The sequence below is a fragment of the Telmatherina bonti genome (assembly GCF_933228915.1).
Source record: "Telmatherina bonti genome assembly, chromosome: 10".
Taxonomy (NCBI): domain Eukaryota; kingdom Metazoa; phylum Chordata; class Actinopteri; order Atheriniformes; family Telmatherinidae; genus Telmatherina; species Telmatherina bonti.
In genome coordinates this window covers 31,743,767-31,769,602 of record NC_136628.1, presented here as the reverse complement: position 1 = coordinate 31,769,602, position 25,836 = coordinate 31,743,767, and the positions used below count along the sequence as shown (strand labels likewise).

Here is a 25,836-nt window from a genome sequence, read left to right as displayed (position 1 = left end):
TTTCTTTCACAGGTTTTTTTTTTTTGTTGTTTTTCATTCACAACCATTGCTTTGTGGTTAATTTTTAATACATTTTGTATAATATATACTAAAAACAGTTATTCTAAGTTTATTGACTTATTTTAATGGCTAGTTTAAACATTAGCTTTAACAGAGTACATATGACCAATGACACTACAAGTAAGCTGCCCACAAAAGTCAAAGGTTTTGGTAAGGCTGTGACTGGATCTGCCACTGCCTCTGAGCTAATTTCTACTGAGTCAATGAATGGGGAAAAAAACACTGTAGCATTGCACAGATAAGGAGACAGAGTGACAATCTCTGGTATGGAAAATACCAGAGATTGTCAGCTATGTCTTCTAAGTTAATATTTGTCATCAAGTCTGCAGTAAGTTGGAACCGAGAGACAGTAAACATGGCCCTTAATAAATGAAAAAAATAAATGTAACACATAATCAGTACCTTGTAACTCAAAGTCAGAGCCTCATCTGGGATATAGATCTGTTCAGTTCAGAAGTAACACTGGTTAGGAATCAGTTTCATCTGCTGTTGTTCAAACTGACCTAACAACAGGTGGAAATGAGCAGCAATTAGCAAGACAAACCCAATAAAGACTTGGTTTCTTCTCTGCTGGCAACAGACCACTTATCTGTTTGCATCCTTTCTGTCTGAGTTTTGGTTGTATTTGCATTTGCAACACCTCCACAAGAGATATCTTGAGCTGGCGTCCACCTACCTATAAGTAGATGGGGTAGTGCAGCACAATTGGACAGAGCCCAACATAATGACCTCCAGAAGGCCAGTAATGTGCATGTTTCTGCTCAATCTGCCAGAAACAGACTCCATGAGGGCGTTAAGAGGACCTGGTGTCCTTGTATGGAGCCTGTGCTCACAGCCCAACACTGTACAGCCTGATTGGCATTTACCAGAGAACACTGAGATTGGCAGACTCAACATAGACCAGCCTGCCCATTCACCAGACCTGAATCCAGTTCAGCCTCTCTGGGACATCACACCTCGCTCCATCCACCGCTGCCACGTTTAACTAAGGACTGTAGGGGTTGACTGGAGCCCTGATCCAGGTCTTGGAGGAGATCCCTCAGGAAAACTTAGGTTTTCCTCAGGAACTATATACACAGTTTAGGATGAAACTAACAATCATGGTGCTTCATCTAAAAACGTGTTCTGATTAAAAATCACAGTTTGATATCATAGAGGTCCATGATAGATTGCAAAGTTGTTCCTCTTTCAGTGTGTCCCTCTGGAAGTCACCACAGTAAATCATCACACAATTGAACTTTTTGGCATGCTTTACGTCGGATGTGCTTCCTGACGAAAGCCTGTGTGGTCTTTCTGTGTTGAGTTTGCACGTTTTCCCCGTGTATGCGTGGGTTTTCTCCGGGTACTCCGGCTTCCTCCCACCGTCCAAAGGCATGCATGTTAGGTTAACTGGTAACTCTAAATTTCTCTTAGGAGTGAATGAGTGGTTGTTTGTCTCTGTGTGGCCTTGCGATGGACTGGTGACCTGTCCAGGGTGTACCCGGTATTTCGTCCAACGACTGCTTGGATAGGCTCCAGCCTCCCCGCAACCCTTAGTTAGACTAATTGGTTAGGAAAATGAATGAATGAATGCTCATAATACAGAGCAACAACAAGCAGAAGATGGTGAGGACTGTGAGTGAAGGATGGTTTGGCTTGGGTGAGTTCAATAAGGTCATTAAATAAAGAACCTAATGGAAAAAACATGATTAATTTGAAATAGTTCATTTGAGTAGGGAATAGGACATTCATAAATTTAACTTAACTTATTGGTTTTAATCACATCGTCAGTATGCAGGTTTTCAGTCACTTGGATTGCATGATTTCATTTTCCCACAGTAACAAAAAAAAAAAAAAAGAAAAAAAAGAAAAATGTTTTCTTACGTCATATTACCCTGTCAGTGACTTCTGTAACATGTGGAAGATCCCTACACAGCCACAACAGCACCTCCTCCTCATGCTCATCCCATTCCTCAAGCAGGATTTGTTGCAGGTCGGCCAGTGTCATGATGGTCAATCAGCAGAAACGGCAAACCTAACATGATCCCACCAGTGTTCAACTGGGTTAACGTCTGGACTCAGCAGGGCTTTCCATTCTCAGCATTCACACATTCTGGAGATATTCCATCATCCTGGCTCTGTGAGCGAGAACATGATCATCCTGCAGGATGGAGTTACATCCCAGATTCTGGAGATATGGTAAGAATCCCATTCTAATGCCTATCAACTCGGTCCCAGTAAGCGCCAAATGTCATACATCTATGTTTGGCACACTGTGGCAAATTGTTCCATATCTCCTTATCATTTTGGTCATTTGCATTTCAGTACCTGTGGAATTTTATCCAGTTATGTCAAATTCATCCTCTCATTTAATGATACATCTCACTACTGAAACACCCTCCATCTTCTTCCCAGGCGTCCTCTTTTTGTTTGGTTGTTTATTTAGAAATTCCTTTTTCCTCCTTTGATTTACATAATTTCCTGTGTATCCAAATGTTAAATTTTTCTGTCTTCACTATATATTGTTATAGATGTTGGTAAATGTGTGGATAACAGTCTTTTTAATTTGGTGAAACATAATAAACTTCAGTTAAAACCAATATAAAAAAAAGGAGAATATTGCAGAATATATTAAATTTTGGCAAATGTATGTGGCGCTACCCACACATTTAGCTGTGTTGTACGTTTTTCAGAAAGACAATTCTAACATTATATCCTTATGTAAAGATGACCAACTGGGCTTTCAGGTGATATATAACACAACACCAATTAGCATGATTAAAAGGAAAATATAATCAACTAAACACACATTTCTGTACTTTCTGTAATAAGTTTAATAACTAATTTTGTTGCTGATTCTCAACTAAACAATCCGTCCATTTTTCAAGAGGAAAAACAGTCTCCTTTATTCATCTGCACCTAAAACAGTAGCTGCAAGCTGAAATTATTGCTGCTGTAAAAACCAAAGTTCATATATTCTACAAGAACATCAATGTAACAAAAAGGCAGCGTGTGAAAGTTTTGACAACTAATGTGACTAAATGATGATCATGGCATGACAGAAAAGAGGCAGAAAAAAAAAAGATTTAAACAACAATAATAATATTTCTGCAAAACCCCCCAAAAGCACCTCATCCCATTAAATTGCAAGAAAACAGGTTTTCACACACACCCTTCTCCATCTGTTACAGTTCAGTCGCAGCAAAATGATGAAGAACACTCCAGAAAAACACACAATTCAAATGTTAAAAAAACTATTGAAATCATCTTGAAGGGGGGAAAATAAAGTCATATTTACATCAGTTCATGATACATTTCCATTTCTCCAATTATAAAACAGCAGTGAGGTGAGATGGAAGAGGAAACATTGTTGTTTCATGTTCATCGGGGGGAAACATGTCCCGTTTATATTTACTAAAAAAAAAAAAAAAAAAAAATCCCAGTTTTCTGTCACCATTGGCTTTTCTTTCATCCCACTCATAAAGACTTTTCTTTTACCTGTTCATAAGTTAACCTCTTCCGTTGAGAGGCCATAGGCACGTACCAGCCACTCATAATTAATCACATTATATTTTTCCAAGACAAATTTCCTATAATTGAAAGTGGCAAATCACTTTTTCTGGTAAACTATAAGGAAACTGAAGAGTTATTTTAAAAGGAATGTGGTTTACACTGGCAGCTTTCTACTGAATTATTGGTACAAATACAGTCCATTTAGTGTTGTTATATGATAACAAACCTCTGCACTGAGAATTTACCAGCCAGGGGGGTAACTAGCACTTGTATATTTACTTGTTAGTGTTTTGAACTCGGTATGGTAGCTATATGTCCATCACCTGGAGAGGAAGCGGAAAACTTCAGTTCCTTTTGTGCTTCCTTGTCTTCTAATGAAAGTAATTTTATATTAGTGTCCAAACACTGAAGTCAAACCATCCACAATTTTCCGGTGTTTACTCCGTTTTATTTAGCAACTGAATCCCACATGAGAGAATCTCACATGACCGTTCTCAGGATACATTGCAAGCTCCTCTGTGCTGCCTAGGCCGTTGTTAAGCTCTGAAAAGGACACAGAAAAGGAGAAATGAACCTTTTTTGGCAAACAAATGACACATTTGCCATCAATGACTCCGACATCAAACTTAGACAGTGTGTGTGTGTGTGTGTGTGTGTCAGTACTGACCAAGACTGCGGTAAATATCATGGAGTGCACATTATTGTTACATCCCTTTTTCAGTCTTGTGGAGTTGTTACCAAGGCAACAGATGTCAATGAGAATGCAAAAGTATTTTCCTGAAAAGCCTCATATTGGAATTCCCTAAAAATATCATCTAATTTAGAACTTTGAGAAGTATCACGAAGCAGGAATGAGAAGACAAGCCAACATGAAATATATTACAGGATCAGCAGTTTGCATGTTCAACAAGTTATTTTCACCTCAGAATGAAACGTGTCAGTAACATGGCAACACTCGACTGGAACACTTGTGGTCTTCTGGTGGGATTTATGCATTAACAACTTCATTCAGGTTAGAAAATGATCATAACAGAGGATTCTTATTACAAAGCCACACTCATGGATGACATCTTCACATGTAGATCACAACATACTTGTTCACTTCCTGGTTTAGTTTAGACAACATACCTTGGTTTGAGTTAAGACCACTATAACTGTAGAGTTAAAGCAGAGAGAATCTGTAAATAAATTTTTCATTTCGTCGATTAGTCACGATTATTTCTGTCCCGCCCACCATCTGTGCTTCAAGTTGACGCAGCTCTTTTTACAGGCTCCAGTATGTTTCACACCACTCTCTTCATTTGCATCATATGAAGGTCACCCTGATTCCCAGTCAGTCACAACATAAAGTCATTTAGTAAGTTAAGAGAACAACTCCTGAACCAGTTGAATAATAAATTTGATAAACAGTTTGATAAATAATAAACAGCTTAATACTAATTTATTTTGAAACATTCAAACTTAGCTATAGTGTCATATCCAAGCTGGACAGAATTTGCCTCAAAAGAAAAAAACAAAATAAAAATATTTTAACATCTTAATTTTTGTAGAATTGCATTGAAATGATTATTTACGTCTTGAAAAAGCCTGTTTTGTACGGTAAACAAGGGCCAGAATCCTTTTAAAAAATTCCTGAATCCAAACGGTGATCCGGATCACCACCAACATTAAATCACTTCTTCCTTTTCACATTTCCAACAACTCCAGAAGATTTTATGAAAATCTATCCATAACTTTTTGAGTTATCTTGAACACAAACAAACAGATAAATGGCGGTAAAAACATAACCGCTTTGGCAGAGGGAACAGCACATCACTACTCGCTAATTGTGTGAATGCTTTTAAGCATTCACACAATAGTTTTCCTGTTTTTCTTTATTATTATTCTCTATTTATTATTCTTACTTCTTCCGTACCTTTTTCGGCGCGTAATAACTTCAGCTGTGTTCAACCGATTCAAACAAATTTGGTATCAAAACGTTCAGCTTGTTCAGCGTGAAATATCCCCAAACTTTAGAAATAAGTTGTACCGCCGCCAGTTTGTTCTTCGATGTTTAAACAAAGACGCTGCACAAAATGACCCCTGCACTTCCTGTGATGCTTTGCCTCATTTGCTTGGTGTTTAGAGTTCTTATAATGTCTGAAAAGCCGTGGTTGGTAAATGCCGTTAAGTTGCCTGGCGCAGTGTTTTATTAAATTTAAATTATTAAACTAAAATTCATCAATACGAAATTTCATTGTTGATAATGTTGACTTTGTCAACAAAATGTTGCAGCTTTAGTAGAGTCCATGTGGTTACTGAGATATTTTGCATCACTTTATGGTAAAAACTGCTCAAATCCTGTTGAACACAATCTTTAAATAGTCTTCTGGAAGCAGAATGTTACACTATAATAGTTTTGAAATACCACATGGGTAAAGGGTAAAGAAAAGTTAAAAATACATTTCGTTAAAGACCACTTTTCTACTCATTTTTCCAATTTAAAGTAATATCCAGACTCAATTCAATTTAATGCAAATAAATTGTGGTTCTATTACTATCCAATTAACACAAATTCATTTTATGAGCATTTATATACGTCATTTTGAAAAAGAATAATTGTCAAGGAACGATGAATTACACCGAATCTTGTCTTTGATCAAATCCAGCATCCAGAGCGTGCACGGGGAAGCGGTTCACTTTACACACAGCTGCTCTTTCAACCTTTAGAAATCACATATTCCAGCTTTTTTTTTTTTTTTTTAATCTCTGCATAAGCACACAACCCTTGGGGTCATCTTTAGAAGGACAGTATTGATAAATTTCAGGCTGCTGAACTATTGATCTTTTATCTGACTGGAGAGCAGAGAGCTGTGAATTCTTTGGAGTTATGGCGGGAGAACAATCGCTTCATCTTGAGCATTAAAAAGATAAAATCAGTTTGTATTATAGCAGGCGGAATTAAGATGAAAACTATGTCTATGCTGAGAGAATAGATGGTGATCGCAGAGGACTGGACACACCTGGTTCTTCACGTGAATGGTCCAAACATGTTCAAAAGACATTCTTTAATCTTAAGATTCGATATTAAGCAGCAGGACCCTCTCTCTCACTTTTATAAATTCTTGGTGGGAAGTTCAGTTTTCTTTGCAGCAATCTGTTGGAGCAGCAGTAAGGCTCTGTGCTGGAGACTCCTCTGGGGTTCATGGAGCAGACTGTGTTAAAATGAATCTCCCTCAAGCTGATAAGCATAGGAAGCTTCCTCCAGCAGAATATGAGGTTCCTTTAGGATTAAATGCATCATCTACATCGCCTACCTACTCATTCTCCTTTTTTTCCTTTGGGAAATAGATTTCTTTCCCATTTACACTAAAAACTTCAGTTAAAACTAGTTCTCTACTTTTAATTTGAAAGGAAAAACAAGATTTTATGTTTTCACAAGTTACTGCCACAATTACCTGAGAATATTAGCTTCTCCTTCATGATGTTGACATCTCGACTGGGCCGCCGTACAGCACTGAGCATGATCTGCTCCGGGTTATAGTTCTGCATCCCACTAATCCTCCACCTGTTGCAGCAAACACAGATATAAACACAAAGATCACCTCACAAGCAGAAGGAAGCATTGATTGCAGCAAGTTCGTTACACATGCAAGCAAGTAGTAGTCACACACATGATACGTATACATTCAACACACACATACTGACAGAGGAAGTAAACACGTGCAGTGAAGGAGAGGAAGGATCAGCTTTGAAGGTGTCAGGCGCAAAGAAGCACAAGGAGGACAGATAAGGCAGAAACAAAGGCCACGCAGATGCAGCAGTTACCTGATCATATGATAGCTGACAGATGCCAGGGGGGCAGCAGAGGAAGGTTGCATGCAGATCAGCAGAGCACAGGACAGAGAGACAGAATGTCAAAGGAGGAAGAGGAGACAAGAAGACAGCAAGAGGTTGTAGCAGAGAGAACAAACATGGAAAGACCCAGAAGACAAAAAACAGTTGGAAAATAAGAGAAGAAATGGATGAAGTGTCGTGGAAGGTTTTACAATCCCGTGCTGGTGATGTGATGATTCCACATAAAACCCTTCAGAGTTTAAAACCCACAACATATTTATGGAAGAAAACCTACTAAACCGAGATAGTAACTCGTCTACTTTGTCCTCTAAATCACCTTTAAAGTCACTCAAATTTCATTTCTCTGTGTGAAGTTACATATGGCATAAAGTTCCTCTGTGATATATGAAACTCTTGTGATACATTTAACTGAAAAAATGGGATCAGGTGGAAACATTTCTTTGTTTATGTTACTGCTTTTTGTACTTACTTCTGGAAACCGAAAATCCCTATAACTATGGCAAGGGAGACGAGGTCGGAGGAGATCCAGATGAAGTTGTACGCACTATGACTCTGCAATAAAAGAAAAAAAAAAAGAACCCAAAGAAAATGAATGGTAGTTTCCAATGTTGGCCACCAGAGGTAACTGTAGGCATTTATGCCTCCTAAAGCAGACACAATGGCCGTGAATAAACAATGCAGGACAGCTGCTCTTCACTTCAGATCTCTGCTCTTGCCTCGACCTGTCTTGGCCTCTTTCCCAGGGTCTTATTGTTCTTTAACGCCATGCTGAGCTAAAGTCTGCCGCTGAGCTTCCTCATATTTCTCTGAGTCCTTGCCCTTGATTCTTGCTGGGCCCTCGTCAGTCTCTGTCCTCTCTCCAGCTGTCCTCTCGTCTCGCTGTGTGACCTTGTCTGTTTGATTGTATGTGTGTGAGTGGTACGAGATGAGAGGAAGATAGCTGTTTACCATGAGCCAGACAGGGTAAGGCACTTTTCGAAGGACTTGAGGAGCATCAGAGGACACTGAAGGCACCCCGCTACACCACAGAATGGAGTAGAGCCAGGGCTCATTCACAGGGTACACCGTCACACTCACATTGTTGGCCAAATATTCCCTGGGGAAGAAGAAAACACATGTCAGCACTTAAAATAAAGGCCTGCACTCTTTGCTCTCTTGTCAACACACATGTCCTGCATGGCCCTTTGTTGTCACTGTAAAGTCAAACCTGTATATCCAACAATGTTTCTTTTAAAGCTACACTGATGTTTAGCAACCAACACATTGGTTGTGCATGTTATGTGTGAATAAATAAATGTCCATTAAAAGTTCCAAAAACTGACAATATACATAAGTTTCACCACCATCCCTTCCACACAAAGAAATCATTGATAAAGTAACAAGAATCAGAAAACAGTGGTGGAGTGTATGCACACTGTATGTGATCATTCGGTTAATAAACCCACACATGCATGTGGAGAATATGCACAATCCACACAGAAAAAAGTTTTAACTAGGAACCTTTTGTTGCTAGGCAACAGGGCTATCTGCAACACCATCCTGTAGCCCCTCTTCACAACAGCTGTCTTTATGTTGAAGACTGTGTCCAAACGTTCCAAGGAAGTGAATCTTCTCTGTCATTTACTTTGAAGACGTTTTTACAGAAATAAATATATGGAAAAATGAATCCTCTGAACTGAAATGAAAGAATCCAGTTTGCCTGGTAAAACTGTCCTCTTGTAATGATATTTTCTAAGCTCAAATCAATAAAATTCCCCTTTAAAAACAGTCTTTTTTTTGTTTTAAAAGCATAATCACATGAGATTGAGACTCAGAACATAATATATCAAAGGCTAATTTAGCTGAATACAGCTAAGATGATGAGATGAGATGAGATGATGAAGAAGAGGAGGAGGAGGAGGAGGAGGAGGAAGCCAAACAGGTGTGAGATGCACACTGCTTTTAACCTGCAGATGTTTTACTGTAATTTCTAGCCTTAAGACCCAACCAGCACTGACTCAGGTAACATCACTAGGGGATGTGTCCCATTTCTAGCAGCTCTGGAGGCATAAAGGATGATACAGAAGGGATGTTCTCTCTCCTAAAAAAAAAAAAAAAAAAAAAACCTCAAGACTTTTAAAGTAATTTGTAAAACCAGAAGGTTTCCGTGTGAATATAACGTATTTTAAATGTGCATCAGGTTTGTTTTGGTGTCTGTTTATCTCCTTCCTTATCTTCTTTATACATTTACTGGATAAAAACAACTCCAGCCAACACAAATTATTTTAACAAGTCCTGCAAATGACTATTCATGTGTCTGGGAAGTATGCTGCCTCTTGCTTAGTAGCTGTATTATACCTTTGTTAGAAATGGCTGTTTGCTCTTACTGTATGTCTTTATAGCTGATCTTCCCGTAGTGGAGAGTTACACTTGTAATTCCTCGCTGCCTTATCTCTTCTACTGACAGCTTCTCATTTGTGCTTTGTTGAAGCCCTCGCACCCTTCCCCTATCTGTGTCGGGGGACAATGTCACCTAGAAGAAACACACACAACATGGGAGGACTCTAATTAAGCAGCTTGCAGTCTTATAATGATGAAAATTAGTTCTCAAGTGTGGAATACATAGTATTATGCAATGTTATTATCTGATATTATATTGGTAAATCAGCATGGCTAATTCGAGTTAGAGGATAAGCACAACAGTAAGATTACAACATTCATCCCCTCAAACTTTAAAACAGGTTAATATGGAGGAGCCTGCCCTCCTCACCTTTTTGTGGGAAATTCCAGCTTTCTGCAAAGCCCACAGTGTGTCCATAAACCAGGTTCGGAAACGTGGGTGCTCTGGTGGAGGCTTGCGGATGTTGATCAGCGCTGAGCTGTTGGCCCTGGCTACCAGACGAAGCATCTCCACCAGGCTGCAGACCGTTAGGTTTCCTATCCTGCTGCGATCCTTCGCTGTCAGGGTTTTTACCGTCCAGTAGGGGTCACTCTGGAAGCAGAAGAAAGCAACAGATGGGTTGAGACTGTGTCGCAACAGAAACGTTTTTTATATAAATATATTTTAAGAGCATTTGATGCAAATTCTGGAATAAGATAACCAGTGAATGTGGTGTTCTTTGAGTTGAAAAGAACTGCAATACCTCCAAAAACCACTGCCCTGCATTAAGAGTGCGTATTTCTGTCCAGTTGAAGAAGGAGGCATCTTCCCGCTGCCTGGATGGAAAGACCTTACTGACATCCGTTGTTCGCCTCAGTGTGTGATCTCTCATGAGGAAGGGAAGTCCGTCCACACTAAGAGGCAAAACAGGCATTTGTTTTCTTACAATCAGCATACAGAGCACAGAATAGATGTGCTGTCTATTTCAAACGAATACCAGAAGGGGCGTGAAAAAAGCAGAAAAGAAACATTACACTCCTCTATTCTGCTATAAGGTAGCAGATTGTGTCAAATCAAATCATGTTCTTGCTGCATCTCTTTCAGTAAAATGAATTATTTCTACCTATATCTCAACTGGGATCTATATGTGGAACTTCAGAGAATGTTGAGCCTATTAAATATAAATAACTCATTATTAATGTGTAATTAATGACCTGATGGTGACATCTGCTTCCAGGGAGCTGGCTCCATGCTGCAGGGCTCTATTAAAGGACATCATGGTGTTTTCTGGGGCCAGCTAGAACAGAGTGGAGACATGCAGGATGGTTAATATCAGTTGCTATGTGCAGAAAAACGTTTACAGGCAGACAGAATGCAGTTCAGAGAAAATAAGCATTTACAACCAAGACTTATATCAAAAGGTCCTGAAAATATAACCATGCACCAGAGGATTTATTTTCATTATGGATAACCTTCAATTCAAAGGGAATTATTATCTTTTCATTGCAACTTGTTGCATTGTTTGTGATTATATACACATGCAACAATCCACGTTTTGATTGCTTTAAACATTACTGTGAGTTTATGTATAGCTAGCATGCAAAACAGCATTTGCTTGCCAGTTTACACTGTGCCTGACACCAGAAGCTATTTGTAGTATCATCCAGCTGTGCATCAGTCAGCTGTGTTATACGGTATAGAGGTATACACATTTACTTTTCTGCATGAGCTCAAAACAGTGTATTTATCAGCATGTTAACATGTGAACATCAAAGAGAAAAGTCTTTTTTTTAAGCATATTTTTAAGGATGCATATTTGCAAGGCACCAGCAAAAGAAAAAAAAGAACAGCTGACAGGTTCTGGCATTGCTATTCCCTCCCCACCGTGCTACAACGTTTACCCATTTGAACAGTTAACTGGATCAGACAAATGAGTTCTGGCAAAGCACCAGCTCACCATAGGAGCTCCCCGTCGGCCAATTACGTTTGGTCGCGGTTTGAGGGTGTTGCGGTCCATGATGCAGGGGCAGGTGAATGTGAGCGGTGCCAGACAAACAGCCAGGAGAATTAGAAAATAAACCACCAACACCATCATCTGGAAATCTAAAAAGAAAACAAGGTTGTTGATACAGACCATTCATCATGACGAGCATGTGTTTGCTGTGTGTGCACTCATTAGAAGAAGTAGGTAACCCTTTTAAAGTTAAAGGATTCTGCAAATTGGAAAACAATTAACCCACTAGGTTCAGTCAAGAACAGAGAAGCCTGAAATTGTGTGGGATACAAAATTATGAAAGATATGCCCCACATTTTTTGCTTAAAATACAAGGCAACACTTACTGGATCTCTCTTTACGGACCACATATCCAGCTACCAACCAGCTTATAGCTGTGACTGTTGTCAGGGCTCCAATGTGCAGGAAAGGTGCTGTGGACTGGTAACATAAAACACATGTAAAATAAAAACTGGTGTCAAACTGCATACATTTATAAAAAATCTGAGAACTTTGTTATTTTGATGATATAAAAATAACTTATGGCATCAGAAAATCCTGTGATAAACGTGGATTAACAGAGTGAATTACAAAGTATTAAATAGTACAAACTCTGCAGGTCACTTGGCTTTGGAACAAGAACAGGGTTTATTTTTTAACTTCCATCCACCAAATTAGACGTAGCTTTGATATTTTATGTACAAATTATAGCAAATAATCTAGATTTTAAAATCTAAGATTTAAAATATTGCATACAAATTTGTAAGAAAATAAAATAAACATCCCAGATATTAGAAAATGCTTGGCCTAACTTGAGCTATTTTTGGCACAAATGTCATTTGGACCAGAAATTAAAACTGAATCAGGCCATGTCTGATGGACACATGGCATTGAAGCCACCATCATCTGAAGATAAATGTGGGCCACGCAACAATCAATGTGAGTAACATTTGGGATACAATTCTTTGCCTTTTGGGATATTGTCTTATATAGATTGAGACATGAATCTAATTCATTGTTAGCAAGTTTCCATAGATAAAGAAATAACAGGTGAATTTCACAACGTGAGACAAAAATTCAAGACAATGAATCATGAATGCAAGAAGCTAGTTAGCTTACTGTAGATTCAAAGATGAAGGAAACACTGGATGCAGTTTTAATTATATATAACAAAACTCAAACACTTTAAAGGTGAGAGTTCAAGAGGGATTCTGTTTACTTTATAAGAAGTTAGTCTCTCACCAGAAATGTTTTTGCTAGGTGACAAGAGTTTGGAGAACCATACAGGAACTCTGAATGGGAAGCTAAGCTAACAGCTACTCGGAAAAGGCCACACAGCATATATCAGTTATTTATAACAACTTAAACCTTAAAATGACCAGAAAAATCGATAAAGTGCTGCATACAGTAGAATATGTTAAACAGCCAACGTATAGAAAAGAGTGACAATAAAATCACTTCATTGATCAAAACCTACCAGTAGCATAAAAATGACTATGCCTAGCATAGCATTCACTTTCACTGTTGTGAAATGTTTTGGTTTTAGTAGTTTTAATTGAAAAAAGATTTTCTTTAAAGCCTCTTTCTGATTAGCTGTTTGCTAGTTGCAATTTTTTGGAATAGATAATGTTATTTAACATCTTTTTTATCAAGTTTTTTTTAAGCTAGGAGTCACTATCTTTTGCTAGTTTAGCATAATGCTTAGCTGTTTGTGTTAAACTGAACTAACTCGCTGTGGGCTGTGATGGGTCAACAATAACAAAATGTCCAACTATGCTTTTAAATTTATGTACAAATACTAAAGTTAAAAAAGATATGAGCAATTATACATAAAGTTGGAAATTATCTAATTCCTTAAACACCAAAAACCTGAAAGGAACACGTACTAACATCTCGGTTTTCCTTATGATTCTCACACATTTTATAATATTTTTATTGCAAAACACAAGCTAAAATGTCATTCACATCAGACATCAGCTTATGGCACAGTGACTTTTCCTACAGACCAACCTGCAGTGATACAAGCAGGATGTCCCACTCATCACCCCAGACATCATCAACAGAGACGATACCAGAGATAGTAGTGAGCAGTGTAGCTAGCACTCCGATCTGCAGAAACAAGACACTCAATGAAAAACCAGCGTTGCGTTTCAAAGCAAATTCATGACAACAGTAAAATAAATTGTTTCACAGCACCTTGTGAACCCAGTAAAGATTGAGCTGCTGGCCCAAAGATATATGGAAAAGTGCTAAAATCTGAAAAGAGAAGTATAATTCAACCAACTGAACCCCACGGACACAGATAAAAGTCATTAAAAATGTCCAGAAAAGACTATTACCAAAAGGAATGTGATGTAGCTGAACCCCACAGTGGTGGATGTCAGGATGGGGATGGTCTCATCCGTCCACTCTCCAGAACGATTGTATACTGACCTGAGATGTAAATGGATAAGAGTTGAGTCATGTCTGCTGGTGGGATGACTAATCATTGTAGGGACCTTCTTAAGTGCCATGGTAACACCGAGTACCGACTCAACAACGCTATTAGTTCTCAGTTTATGCATCTCCTGTGATGGCTTGCTGTTGTCACACATTTCTAAAGTCACACAATAAAAAAAAGAAAAAAAGTTTTACCTGTTGAAGTCGTTGAAGTCATTTTGAGCCACCAACCAGAAATAGGCCCAAAAGAGAAGCAGAAGGAAAGAACTGCACAAGATGACGAGCCAGGTACACTCCCACTGTTTAAAAAAAAAAAAAAAAAAAAAAAAAAAAAAAAGAGAATAATGTTTCCTCAGAGTTTTTACTCATTATTTTGCAGTCTAGAAACAAAATGGGATGCTTATGATCACAACACAGAAGAGAACTGCCTTTAAGCCGTTTCTGTATAACCCTTTCTCTGTGCTTTAGTGACTTTTAGACTCATCTTTTACTCTTCTAGTTTGCAATTTCTATCAGTCATTTTCATTTTGTTATTTTCAGACAATCGTATATAATATAAAATGAAGTTCTTTTAAGGACTTTATTCATCCTTCGAAACATCCCAAATATTCATCCATCCATTCGTGTTGACTTGCTGTGTTTGGGTTTCACCACACAGGGTGAATTTCCGACCAATCATCTCCACTTCTTATCTGTACAAAAAGTATTTTCCCAGAAGTCTTGTGATTTGTTCAGATCAAACACTGCAAACCTAAACTGTGTTGCCACGTTCTTTTCAGTGAGAAGAGACCTCCTCCTGGTTTAAACAAGCTACTCGTCCGATGTGTTTCTAATTGTACTGTCACAAACTTAAACACTTAACATGCTACCTCCGGAGCTTGACTTATAGCTTCGGGCTTTCTGTTGCTTCTTGGAGCATTCCAGTTGACCTACAGTTAAGCTTACAAGGACGTTGACTATACAGGAAATTAGCAGCCATCTTGAATGCCTTTGTCTTGTGATTTTAAAATAAATGCAACTGTACGTAAATTTGTTATTATACTATTAAAAAAAATCTGTCAAGTCCATCATATTTTCAGTTTGTTGCTATGACGACTGTATCTTCACACCTTAACTTTAAACTATCCTTCCTGGCTTGACTTGCAATAGCTCACAGGTCTAATTGTCTCTTCGGGATAATTGCATGTCCAAACACAGTAATTTGTTCCAGAACAATCTGCTAATTTTGACACCCTGTGATTTTTGTACACAATACTATAATCCTGATCTTCACTAATTCTGCACATGTATGTTGTTGTTAAAGATGTTTTTATGTTGCCAGGTTCGAACCTTTTACTTTTCAGTCTGCTGGCTTGACATGTGTAGCAAAGGTGTAGAGGTGAGACCGTGCAGTGTTCAAGGACTCTTCCCCTCAGTAGTTAACAGGATTAGAGGCTAATGCCATGTGAGGGGGAGGTGTAGAAGATGATAGGTAAATCAACAGATCCTGCAGAGGATTGATCAGCTTTGCACCACCCCTTGCTTGGACTATACATTTCTAGAAGCTTAGATAATAGTGGTGGAGACAATGGAGGACAAAAACTACTGAATACCAAAACTACCAAATGTATGCCAGTAAATATTATTACTTATTGTTTCATATCATTGATTTATTCATTTTTATTCAACCTTTTACTTTCAATTTTCTCTTTTTCAATTACTTTGATAAATTTCTGCTTCTTCATGCAAATAAAAATGTGTTTTTGTCTTAAGATAGTAAAAACTTAGTTTAGCAGCAACTTAGTTTAGCAGCAAAGACACCCCAGAGACACGTTTGATTTTATTATTTAGAGGAAGTGATTTTACCTATGATATAAACCATACTGTTCCACATGGGGAAGACAAAGTACTGCTAGCGTATTAGTCTAATAATGATACACACAAGAAAATACTTAGCAGCAACCACAAAAACAGCTGAGATACTTTTGCTTTTAATATCTGGAAGAAGTTCTCCTATTTATCACACCAACAATTCTGGTCCACCTTTGTAAAAGCAAAGTATGTTTTCTGTTAATTAAACTAGTTAAATAAAAATAGAAAAAAAATTAGAGATGTTCAATACTATCAACCAGTTTTAACTATTTTAAATAACTTTTACACAATGTGCACATATGATATACTGTATAATACTCAACTCTAATTTAAAATGAGAAAATATAAGAGATGTCAAAAATATCAGTATTGGTTGATATCAATATCAGAACTTAAGAGTTAGACAAAATTATTATATTGGATATCAGTAAAAAAGAAAAAAACAATATTGAACATCCCCAAAATAAATAGAAATATTTATAACAAGTTGTGTTACACTGAACTCTCCATGTAAATACTGCTACAGCCTGGTGTGTGTAGTCAGGATCCACTATTACTAAAATAAATCCACTTTAGATGTTACACAGCATGTAATTCAAAAGCTGATAAATCTCCAGTCCATCACCAAATCATGGTGAACAGAAGAATGTTTTAAACCAGAGGTGTCCAAGTTCGATCCGAAAGATCTACCATCCTGCCAACAACCAACAACACACTACACAAACCTGCTGCAAAATCAGACAGAAGAGTGTGTTTACTGGAAAATCTAAGAGAAAAATCAGTAACATATTAGCGTTGCAGGGCATCCTCCGTATGAGGCACATGCAAGTTAAAACACAACTGATTCATTGTTGTTGGTTACTGAAGTTGTGTAAACAGTTTTTATTGTAGCAGGTTTAAATAGAAGAGAAAAATGACACCTTAACACATAATTATGGGATGCACTAGTATGTATGGAGTTATTATGTCATCACATTGCTGTTCAACATTCAGTTAACATGTTAAGTCAAAGCAAAACAATCAGAGGAAACGGTCTCTTTCATTCATTTATTAAGTAATTTGGGGGATTTATTTTTGTCTGGTTTACTATCTTGGCTGTTTTTTGTTTCCTACAGTTTAAAGAACACTTCAGGTTTGTTATAAGTTTTCTGGTTTTATTTGGTTTTTTTTTTTGTTGTTTTTTTTTTTTTATCAGTAGGGGCCATACTTGAGGCCACTCTTCTAATCTGATGTGGCCACTGAGGAGACAGAAGCATGATAAGTTCCAGGCACTATTTTTTATTGATTTTGGCAGCTACATTGAGCTCAGTATAGCAGAAGTTGACTGTAAGTAGCCAAAAGACCCTGAACCAGACTTATTTTTTCAAATGACCAGAGGCACAACTGGAAGCAATGTCCTTGTCAGTCCCTTTCTGGATTCAGTCAGTCTTCCCAGTGAAAGCATAAAATACAGTTTCTTGCAAAATATATAAGTTACAGAAAGAACGGCTAAATATTCATCATCTGAGTCATGTTTTCACCTCAGATCAATGAGAAACCATCTTGGCGAAATAAATGACGATGACACTCGTCTTCATTAGGTGTAACAGGTACAATGTCTAATGATATGAGTGCAGTAGGGACTAAATTATTACACTTTTTCTTGCATTGTTGTGAAATGGAAAGTGTTTGCCATACCAATTATGCAAATCAATATAATTAAGTTAAAACGTCAAAAATCCTCCAAACAATATTGCTTTTAAGACAAACCTGATAATTATTATGGTGTTTCAAGCTCACTGCTCGAATATTGTTTCCTGTTGAGTCTGGGAATCAGGATACTGAAATTAACCAAAAACTGTATAAAATGAATAACTATTTAGTTTCATTACAAGTGACTCTAAACATAATTATAGTAATATATTGGAAAATGTTGAATTTAAACAGCTTTAACCTTGTCTATTTGTAAATCTGCGACTATAAATACAAGAAGCCAAAGTTCAGATTACTGATAATTAGGAATATAAACAGTGACTGCAGTGGAAACTGACACACTTTCTCTTCACGGATGCTTTCTTCTGCTTATGTTGAACTGCTTTGTGTGACAACATGAAGCTCTGTAAATGAGACACTGGAGAGAGGCGGCTGTGAGCTTGTATGTTCCCCATTTGGGTCAGCGCATCAACAATTCCCGGCTTACACGTTCAGTAAATGAACTAATTTACAGCTGAGCCACTGGCTCTTTGTGATAAAGGAGGCGTCCAGCAGCAGGAGCTGAGGCTGCACGGTGGGCGTCCAGCACAGCTGGGCGTCTGGCTCTGCTTTACACATCCCAACACTGAACTGATTCTGTTACTTGCTCTTTGGTGAAAGTGATTAAACCCAGTTACCAAGGCCTGGTCTGGAAGTCCCAGAGGAATTCAGAAGGAAAAATAAAAGAGAGAGAGATGGCATCAATGTCTGCGGAATTTATTTTAAACTTTTGTCACTTAAAATGAACTTTTTTGTATGTGCATATACGTGTATGCATTGATCTCTTTCTTTTGTTTTCTCTGTTCTCTTTTCTGTTCTCTTTCTGCCCCTTTTCTATCCTTTCCGGTCAGGTCCAGCAGCATAAACTCTAATTATTGTAACTATTATCCAAAACAAATAGGAAAATAAAATAAGAATCAAGAAATACAAGGGGATCATTACATCTATAAAAGTTCCCCTCTGCAAAATAAATTTGCTCAGCAGAACACAGCGTCCAGAACATCAGTCTGCTTGCTTAAATGCTGGACAAGACAAAAAAAAACAAAAAAACAAACAAACCTTTTTTCTGTAACTACGTAATCATTTTTCATTTCTGTGCCATAAAGGCATAAGTATTTAGTCATCTATGTACACGTACACACACACACACACACACACACACACACACACACACACACACACACACACACACACACACACACACACACACACACACACACACACACACACACACACACAGAACTTAAATAACATCCAGTTTTTAATCTGTAGGTACAATAAAGAGTTGCCCCCCATTGTAGCCATAACAAATCTTCTGAAGGGGCTTTCCACAAGGTTTAAGTGTGTGTGTTTATTGGGAATTTTGACCATAGACTGCAAAAAGATGGATGGAGCCTCCGTGACGTCACCCATAGGTTTCTGGTGAACGGAATTGAAGCTCATTGGACGGTTCCTATCATCCCCATCTTAGCAGCGTCACAGATGTTATCGCTCCCGGAAAATACAAAAATGGGCAAAGAGGTGGAGCTGAGAGGGGGGCTGTGAGCGTCATGGTGGATGATTCACACTGAGCGAACTCCGAGCCGCCTGTAACTAAGAGCTAACTCATTTAACCTGGAGATAACGGCAGCTAACCAGCTAATGGAGGTAAGCGGGCTAAAGCAGTCACACTTTTAACCGGCTAAAAACCGCGGTTGTTCTACGTTCCTCCTTCCTGAAGCAGGAGATTGGGTACCTGTCAATCAAAAGGACATGCTCCTAAATATGCCAAATTTCTATATAAAATTACTTCTAAACGGAGGAGTTAGGAAAAAAAAAAAAAGATTTCCCCACAGTTGTCATGAAGGTAAACCTGAGCTATTAAACCCAAAAATGTTTCTTTGTACCAGGTTGTAAACATATTTATTTCTGCTGTGACGTTGGTCTTTTTAACATGGGAGTCTATGGGGATTCACTCTGTTTTGCAGCCCCTAGTGAATGAAGGGGGAACTGCAATTTTTTGCACTTCCGCATAGACTTCACTGTTTACTGCCACAAACTCTGTCCATCTCTCATATACAGTCCATGAATTTGAACATTTAAACATGAGATGAATTGTGAGGACCGGCACAGATGACAGATGAAAAGGCCTGGCTTGCAGTCTACCAATGTGTTGTTTGTGAACGAGCCAATTCTGAGAGCTGATCCTTTGTAGTGAATTAAAAGAGCCAGCTCTTGTCAGGAAAAAACGCATTTTCATGGGCAGAGAGACTTTATTTCGAAGGGCACACCAAGTGCCAATCATGTGCAAGGACAGACCAGTGGAGATGACAGGGAGCGTAGTGGTACAGGATCGGTACACAGTGTCAGAAGTTGCGTTTCCATCACAGTTTTTTATAAATGACAAGTGACATTTATAAAATTTTGACAAACTACATTTGTGATTTGCAGGTGTTTCCAATGAACAGTGTTTTGTTCTTAAGCAGCTAAATTGCAGCGTATGCAAAGTAGCCACGCTGCGTTTTTTTGGTGTTTCCTACTGGCTGCGGAGGATTTGCCGTGGCTTTTTGAAGCCCTTCTTCTTCATATCTCTTTTTAACTCATTGTAAAACTCTGCATTTTACTGTTGTTTGCTCCACACCGCACCAACTTTACAAGTAATGAATTGGTAACATGACCCCTTATGTCACAACCAGGGGCACAAAAATAAGAAAGAACTGTTTCCATTAACCTTTATTGATACATTTCTACATCGAAACGTCTGGAAAACCACCTCCTGAGAGCTTAAAAACTTTTTAGCTTTTTTTTTTTTTTTTTTTTTTTTTTAAAAATGCGCAGCTATATTTTTATATCTATATATATATTTTTTTTATCATATTATCATTGTGATAATTAGGTTTTGCACAGTTGTAGGGATAATGGAAACACAGCTAATCAGACAAAACCCTGGATTTAAATGCAAGTATGTTGGGGGGGAGGAGATGGAGAAATTGTGTGATATTGTTCATTTAAAAAAAAAACATTAAATAATTGAAATTTTAAGTGAAATATACATAAAAATAAGATTTTATAAAAACACTAATTAAATAATCTTCCCAACATGCAAACGACTCATATAGCTTATTTAGGCTAAAATAAAAGCTGTCAGAGCAAAAAAAAAAAAAAAAAAAAAAAGAATTCCCATCACTATTGCAGTGTCTTTAATTCAAAAGGTGCACTACTGGGTCAGGACTCTTTAAAAACTAGTCAAGCTCCTTCTCAACAAAACATGTGACTTTTGAAGTGATTTGAAGAAGGAATATTGATGATTTGGAGGGTTGGCCTCATAATTTTGACAACATGTAATGTAGTTTCTAGTCCTTTAAATAAAACAGCTTTATGCTTACTGATGCTCTGATGACAACCTTCAGTGTGGATGAGCCAGCAGCTCATAACACAACATGCCATCAAAAACACATAAAAACTCTTATTTATGTGCTGCTTTTGGAAAGTCTGTCTCTTACAACTAACTTTCCGGTATTTAAATCATTCAAAAATCCACATGTCAATTAAATTAAAAAAAAAAAAAAAAAAGAAAGTACAATAGATTTAAAAGATAATAATGAGATGAGCAGATAACAGACAGTAGTATCATTACTGCAAGTACTCGCAGTAACAGCTGGCTTCTTTTTCTCACATCTAGAACCACAATAAGGAAAATAGTTTATTTATTCCTAAGGTGTGATCAGGTTTCAGTGCAACCTCTGCAGGATTTGGGTTGTATTGTTTTCATCCTGCATGCATCGCTGGGACCTCAAACTGTCCACTGAATCTGTTTAATTTACAAGCACACAAAAGGTTTTACCTCCAAAATCTCAGCATAGAAACAGATGCAGAAATCCCTGCACAGCTGCTGATGATCTTCAGCTTTTATAAATGTTTCAGAGAAGCAGCATCTTGGTCCTATTTCTTCGTTCCTTTATTCTTAAAACGTGCAGCTATTACTTTTGCTTAAAGAGACTGACGTGTAACTGAGGAAATATAGCCCTCACTGGCACAAAGTTCACACACAAGGCTGTGTTGAGAAGAGTGCTTAAAGGATGTGTGACACAGTTATCAGATTGTTTTCACTCATTCTAATGAGATATTTAATGATTTATTACGTTAGCATTTCCACATTTCCACCACATGTCTTGCTCAAAGTTCTTTCACAGCTTCTCATGTTCAGTAACTCATAGTTTGAGACTGATTACTTCTTTTATGACTAAATAGCAGCTTTCCAGGCAAAACCTGACAACACTCAAAGTGCAGAAACTTTTACTAAAAGTGCATCTACAATAGTAATTTAACATTGTTAACAAACACATATGGCTTCACTTCTATCTGTAAATTAAGCGACAAAATGAAATTATTTTACTCAGTTTCTATGATAAACATGGAGCCGTCTTCTTACCCTGGAGCTGTCGTCTTGAGAGCGCTGGTAGCGTTTCCAGCGGCAACCATAGATCCCAGTGATAAAGGACAGAAAGACCTGCTTCTCATAGACCTGTAAGGGTTGGTGTTTCACCATGCTCCTTCAGCCTTAACGCGTCGCCAGTCTGTTAACATCCCACACAAGACTGGAAAACCTGAAAAAGACTAATTAAATCAGATGAAGTGTTTTTTGTTTTTTTCAATCAACATTTCGTGTCATGTTGCTGAAATGTATATATTTATGGGTATTTTTGCATAACAACACAGATCTGTTGACTGTCATCGGCCTTGTTTGCAATGATAACACCTGTGAGAGTGAGTCAATAAGTTCAATGGGGAGTCTTTTCTAAGACAGACATAATGATACGGTGCGAGTTTTAACAGCCACTGATTCAGCTTTAACCCATCTGAAGATTTAAGACCATGGAAAAAAGACAAACAGAAATCAGTAGGAAGGAAGCATCTTTCTGGGGGAGCTTTAATAAGCTTAGCATTCAAAAATAGTGAGAGGGAGACGGCATGCTGCCTAAAACTGCCTTAGATAAAAGCCCGTTGCCTTGGTAGCCAGAAAAAATGTCTCCACACAGACGCAATTATGTTGTTTATGGCTCTTAGAAAAAGACGTGCGGTACATTTCCACTCTTTTCAGACATTTACATGCAATAAAATAAAAATCAGAATAAGAAAAAAAGAGGAAAATATCTTTTTAGAAACCTTTCAAAGCACATCTTGGTTAATGTCGTCGTAGCTCACAGGCAGGATTATATGATCATAAGTCTAGCTCCGGTATTCTACATGATGTGTAATAAATTCACCTGTTAGATACCAGTCTGAGGATGTGACCTTTAAAATGCCACACACAAGTGTGATCTCTACGGCGACTGCAGTGATGGTCTGTAAGTCAAGTGACAATTATCTTTACCTCAGACTGAAATAACTCCGTAACCATGAGTGACACTGCTATTAAAGATGAGACAGACATGTCTTGGTCCTGAGAGGATGAACTTTAATGCCTTTGGGATCCCCTGGCGGTTCTACCAGCATCAGTGAGGCGGGACTGTTCAGAGCAAATATTTTGACAACTCAAACAGTGACAAATGAACCATCATCCAGAAATGTTCCCAGTCCTTACAGCACAGATGTCAAACTCCAGTCCTTGAGGGCCGGTATCTTGCAGGTTTTTGTTGTCTCCATGCTCCAACACATCTGACCAACATTCATAAATAGGTTGACAAGAAGCTGCTGGATCCATTTGATTTGAATCAGCTGTGTTGGTCGAGGGAAACAATAAAAACCTGCAGGATATCGGCCCTCGAGGACTGGAGTTTGACACCCCTGCCTTACAGTATCCATTCAGACAGTCCATCCTCGGAAATTCACAGGGATAGCAAGTAGGTCAAAGGTTTCATTTTAATCACTTAGCACTTCAAAAACTTCCTTTTTTTTTTTTACATGGGATCTTTACTTGGACCTTCAGAAAGTGCAAATAAAAAAAACGACCACTTTTAGGGGGAAATTTACCATTTACTACAATGTGTTACATCAAAATTAATATAGTGCAGGGGTGGCCAACTCCGGTCCTTGTGGGCCGCAGTCCTGCAAGTGTTCAGAGTTTCCCTGCTGCAACACACCTAACTCAGACCAATGGGATATTAGCAAACATGAGCAGAGCTTGCCATTAGGGTGTGTCAGGATGTGTTGCAACAGGGAAACTCTGTACCCTCGCAGGACTGTGGCCCTAAAGGACATTTTATTTGAACAAGTCTGTACTTTTTTCTATTTTTATTTTTATTGATTTTACTGTATCATCATGTTTTGGGGTTTTTTTTGTATTACTGTGTTAATGCATGTTTGTCTGAAGTGGAGCTTGCCTTATGTGCCCATGACAAATTTCCCCTTTGTAGAACAATAAAGTTTAATTCAGTTTAATTCCATTCCAGTTGCCGACCCCTGTTATAGCGTAATCTTCTGATTCCTAGGATTTATTAGGGGACAAAAGACAAGTATCAGATTGTGTTCTATAGGATTTTAAACAAGGTTTTTACCATTAAGTAATGCAAAACATCTCAGAAACTTTGTGTATCAAATATGATACATTTGGCTTTATCATGTTAAAATAAATTAATAACTGAAATAACTTCTGCTAGGTGGGAAATTCAGCCCTGACCTTCATGCCCTGCAGTAGGGGATTCATACTGTCATTAACTGGCACTTCTGGTTTTGTGAAATGTTCCTTTAACTATGTAGTAAACTGCCACGCTTCCTACCAAGTTCACTCACCATTAGTCAGAGTGTAGATCTTGATATGTCCTCCAGTATGAGCATGGAGTCCTGTGCCAGAAGACAGCGATGAAATTTAAGCTCATCACAGCTGAAATTTTAGTTTACTCATAATTTGCATAAATTAGCAATGACACTTCAGTGAAAATGATCATTTTATCACCGATAATGCATCAGGATTTTAATTTTTGCACTGTGTAACCTCTTACATTGTATTGCTTCCCATCAAAGCTGCCAACATAACTGTAAACTCATGCTGGATGCAATTTCTTCAAATTTGTTTTATCTAATTTGGTTTCCCGTTAATAAATCCAAGTAAAACATGCTTTACTGATTTTCTTTATGCTAAGTCCTTTACACGGTCAAAACATTCAGAAGACACATCATCCAACCAGGATGTGGCTTTTCACATGTTCATGATTTGCTTAATTGAGTTCCATGCTTACTGCTAAATCACGTCATTCCCACTGGTTGCTTAGCAGCAGCAACCGGCGTCAGCATAAATTATGACACAGCAGGAATTTCATTTTCTCCTGTTTTTGACTGGAAGATTGCATCTGGAACTCAGACTGAAAGAATCAGCACATTTTTTATGCTCATCGTACATTCAGGACGCCTCCATGTGACCGTTTATTCTCTGATCAGCTGAACTCAAAGAGTGTATCAAGAAAACACACACACTGCCATTCATTCCCCGTCCAACATTAAAGGACACAACTGTCTTAACAAGCTGTACCTTCAGAGGGATTTAGTCTCTGGAGGCCCCTCTGGGGGTGTGTGGAAGCCCACTAAGGGACAATGTTTAGCGTTATTGGTCACAATCAAGCCCCACACTCATCATGAAGGGTACAAAGCCCCTTTATACATTTTGGCAAGACTTACAGAGCAAAAGCAACAATTCAGAGGCCTTAAAGTAGCAATTTGACAAGACTTCTCTCAAATCCAGCAGCAGGAAAAATGATCTCATCCCTAAATAAATGAGCTCAGTTTGCATCTCAGCTTGCATTAAAAAAATTCCCCAATTTTATTGCTCCTTTTTGTGACAAGAAGCTGGTAAATATAGCAGTTTCCCTGACTGATAATTGGTCAACATGTTTTGGCAAAACAAACTGCTCATTATTTCTAAAGGGGACAAATTACAACATGGCAGGAGACCAAGCTGAATCTGTCTGCAGCTGGCTGGTTGTACAGGTTACGCGACGCTGTTATTACAAGCTTTCATAATGCAAAAAGACAATAACATCACATTCAGACTGTGAAGATGTGTTGAAGCAAATCATTCCTTTGAAAAGAGAAATGCTAATATGCACAATAGCTGCGTCTGTTTTAGCCGCTTCATCCTGAAAAGGTATCGGAATCCCAC

General features: G+C 38.1%; 1 protein-coding gene across 1 annotated transcript; it reads right to left on the bottom strand.

The window, feature by feature from the left end:
• Positions 1-3,708: 3,708 nt before the first annotated feature.
• On the bottom strand, positions 3,709-22,290 carry gdpd5a (glycerophosphodiester phosphodiesterase domain containing 5a; the record flags this gene model as incomplete). Its single annotated transcript, XM_079247134.1, has 16 exons — positions 3,709-4,095; positions 6,990-7,099; positions 7,360-7,374; positions 7,859-7,941; positions 8,338-8,485; positions 9,756-9,901; positions 10,139-10,360; positions 10,512-10,662; positions 10,963-11,045; positions 11,706-11,851; positions 12,089-12,182; positions 13,752-13,850; positions 13,938-13,997; positions 14,081-14,174; positions 14,376-14,479; positions 22,174-22,290. 16 exons carry the CDS (start codon positions 22,288-22,290, stop codon positions 4,004-4,006), a joined length of 1,764 nt encoding a protein of 587 aa, XP_079103260.1. The 3' UTR covers positions 3,709-4,003.
• Between the last annotated feature and the right edge of the window lie 3,546 nt (positions 22,291-25,836).